The 8970-nt window shown below is 39.7% G+C and overlaps 1 protein-coding gene across 1 annotated transcript; it reads left to right on the top strand.

Moving 5' to 3' along the window:
* The first annotated feature begins 5261 nt into the window (after positions 1–5261).
* On the top strand, positions 5262–8721 carry LOC103713260 (pentatricopeptide repeat-containing protein At3g03580-like). Its single transcript, XM_008800124.6, has 3 exons — positions 5262–7943; positions 8204–8256; positions 8340–8721. The coding sequence occupies exon 1, from the start codon at positions 5326–5328 to the stop codon at positions 7801–7803; it is 2478 nt and encodes an 825-aa protein (XP_008798346.2). The 5' UTR covers positions 5262–5325; the 3' UTR covers positions 7804–7943; positions 8204–8256; positions 8340–8721.
* Positions 8722–8970: the final 249 nt, after the last annotated feature.

Below are 8970 nucleotides of genomic sequence, written 5' to 3'. Positions count from 1 at the left end.
AATTTCTTGGTGATGCATAATATAATGAATGAGTTCAGATTTGAGTAGAAAATAGGATAGTGGGATGATGGATGAGTTCTAAGATGATTTTTCATAAGCCACATTAGGCAAGATCCATTATGAATTAATGTGCTCTATATTTTGCTTGATCTAGGATATTTGGACATGCTTGTTTCATTTAGTCGAGGGAGGAGAATCAAGATAAAAATAAGGTTTTGGTAATCCAACTATTTTTTGATTTTATGTCTGTGATAATAGATAACATACATGTAGAGAGCTAGGCCCCATTTGAGAGAGCTTTTGGAGGGCCAAAAGCACTTTCTGACCCTCCAAAAGTACTTTTAGATAAAATAGAGATGTTTGGTAAAAATTTCAAAAAGCTGTTTTAGCTTTTTGAGAAAACTAAAAACAGTTTTTTGAGAGAAGTTCCATTTGGAGTTTTTTGGAAAAGCAATTTTAGATCCGGTCGGAAAGCTGCTTTTTCATCTATGACATGAATGATTAAAATCGTATCAATTGGAACGAAGTTAAGGCATACCTGAAAGCCGCCAATGTCACTGAAGCGTATAATATGGGGATCTATACTAATCCAATGCCACAACATCAAGGGGGACAAGTCACTACTCAAAGACTTACACCAGTACAAACTAATCCAGAACCTTCTGCCAGCGCTAACACCAGCCGAGCTTGCACTGCCGCTCGAAGAGAGATGCCTGGGAAATGAACCATAAATGGAAGGTAAGTTTCTCCGACACAATTCCGATCGGAGAAACTTTCACTTGTAAGGACTCCCCCCGAGGGGGTCGTTACCCCCCTTCGGCCTGTGGCCTCGTCCCCCTCGGGGGGATTAGTTTGTTTCGAAGTTTCTCCGATCGAAGTTGTGTCGGAGAAACTTCCTTCCCTATCCCTATAGTTTATAGTCCGTTACCAAAGGGAGTTTAGTATCCAAAATCTCTAGTAACCCAAGCCCCTAGCTAATAACAAAAACAGGAAGTAACTCGTTCACTTCTCCGGGTGAAGATGTGGGTTCCAAGCCTGATTATGAAATTGAAACATATTTTAGTGAAGATCACATATTTGTAATACCTTCATTTGAAGAAAGGAGTAATCGAATGTTGTTCGACTTTCTAGAGCGTTTAGCTGCAGTGGTTGCTGTTGAAACTGACATTTGACCAAAACACCCGCGATAAAATATAACAATTACACAAAGAGATATATATATTAACTAGGGTCCTTGTTACTTCACACACACACACACACACACACACACACACACACATTTGGGATACATGATAACTCGAATTATCGAGTTGACTCTCTAAGTCAAAATATTAATATAAGGTGAGCAAGTTCGAGTCATGGGTTTCCCAACCTTGTACATACATATATACATACAAATTTATATTAATTTTATTTATATAGCTTTCAATTAAAAATAAAAAGTAATGACATGTTAGATTATGTTTGGATATCTCTGACTTTAAGTAGAGTATATTTTTCCAATTCTTAGTCCATTATGATCATATATAGTTAGACCCAAAGCCTAGTAAGGGTTTGGGACTTGTAAAATCTAGACCCGACCCATCTTTATAGGCACAGGCACCATTACTGCTACACATACATATTGCATCTGACTAGCTTTACTTGTCGACATGGATCTGGCCACATATGTGATCATATTTTATTACGACCAGTATGTGGCAATTAAAAGAAGAGAGAGTCCATCATCTCTCTCTTCTTTGCTTTACTTCATTTGTTCCTCTTTATACACCATAGTCTTCCCTCTCTATTTTCTTATGCATTCCTACTTCTTGTTGGGATTTGTACCGAGCGCTAGCTTGAAGTTGGTCTATAGTAGATTTTTCTCTAGGCTAAAGAAGGAGATATTGAAGTACTGGAAAAGTTCTTTGTGAATTCCATGCATCAAGGGTGATGATTGTTGTTAAAGAGGGCTTTATTCTACTTCACCGTATATCTCCTTTAGCTATTGCCCAATAATCTCCCAATAATGCTCTTTTTTGCATCTTGATCACTAAGATCTACTCCAAGTTGTCACATTTGGTCTCCTAGAAACCATATTTGGCATGCAAGTCAAAGATTGGAGAAAAGAAGAAAAATCAAAACTGAGATGAAAATCTTATTTAGATGTACAACAAACTTAGAAAGTTTAATTTGTGTGGTCATTATTTTTCTAAAATATGAAGACTTACTTCTCAAACTTATTATTCCGAGGAATGGATCATTGGTGGAAGCAACATTTTGTTGTGGTAGTATTACTAGCCAATGGTGGGGGGGGGCGATTTAGTTGGAGGTTAAACAAGCGAATGGTTCGAGGTGGGAGGAGGGAGAGAGGGAGAGAGAGAATGGGAGCCCACGAAGGTCAATATTCTAGACATGAAATCACAAAGAAAAGCAGAGGGGAATGGTCATATAGACAGGAGAGGAGAGAGAAAGAGAAATGGTCAAACTAAAAAGGAAGTTGAAGGGGAGATAATGGAAGACTTTGAACTAGAGGACATGGGAGGAGAAGAGAAAATCGAATGATAGGAGGAGAAGAGAATCAAAATATGAAAGTAATAGAAGATGAAAAGTCAGGGCAATTCGGGAATGGTATTTTTTTATTAGAAAAGTTAGAGCTAACGTGGTAGTGTCGGATTAGCCTGCAATGATAGTATATAAGATATTGAATAAATTACAAAAATTCTGTTAAGATTTATGTTAATTATGTTTACATCCAATAGTTTGTAAAACCTATACTTACACTTAGTTAAATTAACGATATTAGTGAATCCATTTACCTCATATGAAAAATCAAAATTGATCCTGAGTGATGAGTAAATTACGAAAAACCCTTTAGATTATGGGTAAACTATACTTACATTCAATAGTTTGAAAAATCTAAGCTTATCCTCCTAAGATTTATTTTTATCCAATGCTTTAACCCATAACTTAATAAAATCTTAGCTAAATAGTTAACTTAAATGGGACCTAAATACTACATCAGAAAAATTTATAAAATGACTAAACTAGCCTTAAGTGATATATCATCCATCCAAGAAGGACAACAACTATGAGGCACCATGAGTCTGGAGCTTGATATTAATAAATTGATCTCTTAGGCAAGTGATGCCTTTAAAATTTTCTGCTGTAAAAAAATTAGCATTAAGAGTTTTGTCATTTGAGCCAACTTGTCCATAGTCTAAGCAAGGCCATGGAACTCCAACTAATGCACCTTCCAAAAAGAAGAGTTTTCATGCATGTATTGATTTGGATCCTTTTAATTATAGGTTGCTAGAGTTATCATAGTTCCATATGTAAATATAGGAATCCTTATCTACAGCCACAATATTAAGAAACCATGTCTATAGTATTGGATAAGTAGAACATATAATCAGTAAATAATATACCGGCATCTCCGATCTCTATGACGTGGTGGGCAAAAAAGCAAGAACAAAATCTTATCAGAAAGGATACTTGTTGTCAGATGCTAGCCGAGAAGGTAGTTTGTCGCCGGATGTCAGTTGAAAAGAAAGCTTGTTATCGGTCACTCGTCAGAAAGGGATGCTCGTAGTGGATGGCGAAGCGAGAAAAAAATTCTAACTACCCAATCTTGAAAAGAAGAAAACTCTTGAAGATGGAAGACTTCGAAGAGATCCGAGAGTCAAAAAAAGTAAAAAAAGAGCCTTATTTTTTTATAGAAGTAATTTTGATTTTTTACAATAGATAAATGATTTTACTAATATTGTTAGTTTAACTAGGTGTAAGTAGACGGTTTACAAAATATTGAGTGTAAGTGTAATAAACGCATACCTCAGAAAGGTTTTTATAAGGTTATTTTGGTCATTTTCAAAAAATTTCTAATATAGCGTTTGGGTCCCATTAAAAATTAAGGGTTTGACTTATGTTCTGTTAAGTTATAGGTTAAAGTATTAGATAAAAATAAATCTCAAGTGGGTAAGTATAGATTTTTCATACTATTGGGTGTAAATATAATTTACCCCTAATCTTAGGAAAATTTTTGTAATTTACTTTAAGATATTTGTAAAAAATTTTAATAGATAAAGTGTTTTCTAGTGTACCCATCATGTATGCTAACTTGATTCTTGCAATCTGCTAGAGATTAAATAGGCAATAAACTCCTTAATAAATTATCTACCCCATGTGTAATGCATGAAACCTAATGAAACAATTCACTATTAAGATGAATTTGATTTCATCAATCAACATAAATATGTTTAAAGTTTGAATTACATATAAAAATATGAATAAATTTTGTTGAAAAGATGGACTCGACCTCTAGTTTCACTTAATAGCCTTGCAACCATTGAAACTAACATTAATTAATTTATGCTCGATCCAACCGATACTATAACTCATTAGATCCAAGGTAGTCAACCACAATTCTAAAATATATAAGCTATACCATATATTAAAGGAGAGTCCAATACATTAAAGGAGAGTCCGGCATTCTCCTGGGGCACCAAGTGTCAAGCAAGAGAGTATTAATTCTCTTTCTTCTTTCTTTTTTTTTTTTTTTTAAATTTTAAGGGGAGTCAAGCTTTCAGCATGCCATATGCGTTCAATTGAGGAGCCTGATCCCGTGATCGAGCCAACCTATCTTCCATCTGAGAAGGGAATGGAGGGTGTGGAGGTCAATACCTTTGTCATGTCTCCATACGCCTCTCACCACCTCCTTCCATTCTTTCATACATAGAGCATGGTACCTTTACCATGCCAAGACGCCTCTCAGCCCCTCCATCTTCAACCCCTCCTCTCTCTGTATGAGGGGAAGAAAGCGGAAATCAACACTTCAGCCATGCCCCTGTATGCCTCTCACAATCCCCTCTCTATTTTTCTATATGTAGAAGACAGTACCTCTACCTATTGGCATAATAAATTAATTTTGATGAATACAAAATATTTGATTATATTATTAATGATTGTAAGCTCTTGAAGTAGTTAGATTGTTTTATAGGGAAGCCAGATGTATTTGAAGGGTTTAGAAAGCTTAGAGGAGCATTAAAGTTGAAGAGAGATTTGACAAGTTTTATGGAGTTCTATAGTCAAGGAGTATGCTAGATTAATGTGAGCGACCGTTGTAAAAAAAAAAAAAAAATTAGAACAGGACGTGATATCCACCGTCCTAAACTAGTTCTACAAAAAAAAATCGAAACTGTTGCATCCCACATTGTGTAAAACCTTGTAACCAGTCAGGCCTGAGTGTTACATAGAAGTGCGAGGCAATTGGCTTCACTAAGTCCCCAGTTAGTCCAAGTTAGGGTTAGGTCAGCTTGTTGTGGCAATAAAAATGAGCTGCGGAGCTCCATGCTAAAAAGGCACGGCACATCCCATGCTCTTCTCCGAGATGCACCTCGGAGCATGCGCTTCTCTCATGCACTCCTCGTGGCACCCATCAGCCGATCGTCACCGTCCATCCCGTGCATTCTATACTCGCCATCCCAATTGGACCACGCCGCATCCTACGTCCACGACCTCATCCTACGGTCCCGATCCCTCCCCGAGGCGAAGCAGGCCCACGGCCAGGCCGCTGTCCGCGGCCTCCTCCGCCGCCATCTCCCCACCGCCGCCGCCCTCCTCCTCGCCTATTCCACCCACCGCGACCTCCCTTCCTCCCGCCGACTCTTCGAGGAAAGCCCCCTCCGCGAAGGCGCCGCCTTCCTATGGAACGCCCTCTCCCGCGCCCTCTCCACCGCTGGCCTCCCCACCGACGCCCTTGCCGTCTACAACCGCATGCTCCGCCGCGGCATCCGCCCCGATGATCGCACCTTCCCCTTCGCCCTCACCGCCGCCGCCGCCGCCGCCGTCGCCCAGAAGGGTAGGGAGCTCCATGGCTCCGTCGTGAAACTAGGTTTCGAGGCCGACCTCTTCGTCGGCAATTGTCTCTTGTCGTTTTATGGCGCCATCATGGCCTTATGCGACGCCCAACAGATGTTCGATGAAATGCGCCACCGAGATATCGTCTCCTGGAACTCCATCATTTCGCTGTCTTCCGCTAACGGATTACGCTCAGATGCGATGTATTGGTTCCTGGACTTAAAAAGGTCGGGCCTTGCGGTGAATGCAGTCACTTTAGTAAGTGTTCTGCCGGCTTGTGCTGCGGCGCAAGATGAGATATTTGGGAAGGGAATTCATGGGCATGCGATAAAGGTTGGTTTGGATTCAGTAGTTACTGTAGGTAATGCGTTTGTTGATATGTATGGCAAGTGTGGGAACTCGAAGGATTCAATGCAAGCTTTTCATATCATGCCAGAGAAAAATAACGTTTCTTGGAACTCTATAATTGGTAGTTTTGTTCATGTTGGTCTTTTTGAAGATGCTTTGTGGATGTTTAGGGAGATGGTGGTCAATAAGATGAAGCCAAACTCTGTCACTATAGCTAGTCTATTACCTGCATTGGTTGAGTTGGGCTCTTTCTGGTCGGGGAGAGAGGTTCATGGGTATAGCGTAAGGACTGGTATGGATTCTGATGTCTTTGTATCTAATTCTTTGGTGGATATGTATGCAAAATCCGGATGTTTGAAGAAAGGCTCGAACATTTTCTACAGCATGGAGGATAGGAATGTGGTTTCATGGAATGCAATGATTGCTAATCTTGCACAGAACGGAGCTGAATTAGAAGCCATTGCACTAGTTAGAGAAATGCAGGTTGGTGGGGAATTTCCAAATTCTGTTACATTTACTAATGTTCTTCCAGCATGTACTAGAATGGCTTCTCTGAGGAAAGGGAAGGAGATCCATGCTAGGTCAATCCGTGTGGGCTCCTCTTCTGACTTGTTCATGTCGAATGCTTTGATTGATATGTATGCCAAATGTGGAAGGTTGAAGCTTGCTAGAAATGTTTTTGATGTGTCAGAGAGAGATGAAGTGTCTTACAATACCTTAATAGTGGGTTATTCTCAGACTTCAGGGTGCTCAGAGGCTGTGCATCTGTTTTTGGAAATGAGATTTGCAGGTTTTGAGTATGATGTTGTCTCCTTTATGGGTGTCCTGTCAGCATGTGCTAATCTATCTGCACTCAAGCAGGGAAAGGAGGTCCACTGCTTGACAGTGAGGAAACTGTTCGACAACCATCTCTTTGTGGCAAACTCTCTGTTGGATTTGTACATCAAATGCGGAAGGATCAATCTTGCGAGGAAGATTTTTGATAGGATGTTAAATAAGGATGTTGCTTCATGGAATTCCATGATTTTGGGATATGGAATGCAAGGAGAATTGGAGACTGCAATCGAAACGTTTGACTTGATGAAGGATGAAGGCATGGAGTATGACCATGTTTCTTACATTGCGGTCTTATCAGCTTGCAGCCATGCTGGACTGGTCAAGAGAGGAAAGAAGTACTTTGATCAAATGATAGCACAAAATATTAGTGCAACACATATGCACTATGCTTGCATGGTTGATCTTCTTGGGCGAGCTGGTCTGGTGGAGGAAGCAGTGGAACTTATCAGGGGCATGCCTTTTGAAGCAGATTCAAATGTCTGGGGTGCTCTTCTTGGGGCATGTCGCATCCATGGGAATATAGAGTTGGGTAGGTGGGCAGCAGAGCATTTGTTCAAGCTGAAACCAGGGCACTGTGGTTACTATATTTTGCTTTCAAATATGTATGCTGAGGCTGGGAGGTGGGATGAAGCAAATGAGATTAGGGAACTAATGAAATCAAGGAAAGCGAAGAAGAACCCAGGGTGCAGCTGGATAGTGATCGGTGACAAGCTACGTGCTTTTATAGCAGGAGAAAGGATAGAGGGTCCTGAGGAAGAGCTATGTTATGCTGGACCTGGTTGAAGATGTAAAGAATGAATTGTGTCTATGGTTGAATCCTTTGGCAGATACCTAATTTAAGGTTCTTTATACCATTGGGTGGCAAGTGCATTTGTAATCCGATGTCCTGCAGATGGACATTCCAGATCGAAGATGCAGGAAAGGTATCTGAGTTGCACCCGTAAATCTGTGAGGCAAGGCAGATTCAAGAGTTCATTTTAAAGTACCCACTATGAGTTTGCCACTTAGTTGCCTTTTAGTTGTTCCAATTTCAACATTAAATTTATTGTAATACCACACTATTTACTGAATACCACTCCTTGTACAATTAGTTAGTGAATCCAAATTTTTTTCATGATTCTCAACTAACCTTTTGATTCATTTCTGCATTTTCTGATACAATTTGTATCTATGACATGTAAAGGTGTTGCTGATGATGGTGGTTAGCATAGTCACAACGATCTTCGGCCAATTACTGTAAGTATCACAAAGTTGTTAAGATTGATTGGGCTGGCACTCTTAGATCCTTGAGGACAGTTTTGACAGTTCAACCTATTCAGTGTTTCAGTAACAACATAAAGTTTGCTCGCAAAGGATGGTGAAGAAGGACCCAGGGTGCAATTGGATAGAGATTGGCACAAGCTATGTGCTTATATAGTGGGAGAAAGAATAGAGGGACCCGAAGCAAAGCTACATCAAGCAATGAAATATCCTAGTTGCAATCATTTGCATATCGTGGGAGTTGTTATCCTACATGGTTTGGTTCTATGTTCTTTATAGAATAGTTAGGACATGCATTCTTGGGAGAACTTGAGATGACATCTATTGGTTCACTGGATGAATTATGTTATAATCATAAGATCTCTCGCTACTCCTATCTCCAACAAGATTGTTGATTCCATTAGGCAATGGTATTTTCCAAGTAGTTGATGCTTAAAGAAATTTTTCATGACCTGATAGGTCATGGGAATTAATGTATGTACCATATGTCAGTCCAAAAGGTTAAAAACCCAAAGGGCTCGTTTGGTTCGCGGGAAGTATTTTTCCTCCTAGGAATATGATTCCTGGGAATCAGATTCCTAGGAAGAGGATACCTAGGAAAGTACTTTTGACATGTTTGGTTAACCATGGGAAAGTGACTAATTTCCAAAGTGCTTATGTTTGGTTGACCATCCATGGTCCTAGGAAAGT

This window comes from Phoenix dactylifera, chromosome 2 (assembly GCF_051530095.1).
Source record: "Phoenix dactylifera cultivar Ajwa chromosome 2, Ajwa_hap1_PhDact_Kaust_v1.1, whole genome shotgun sequence".
NCBI classification, from domain to species: domain Eukaryota; kingdom Viridiplantae; phylum Streptophyta; class Magnoliopsida; order Arecales; family Arecaceae; genus Phoenix; species Phoenix dactylifera.
The sequence above is the reverse complement of the archived record's forward strand: the minus strand, read 5'-3'. Positions and strand labels throughout refer to the sequence as shown.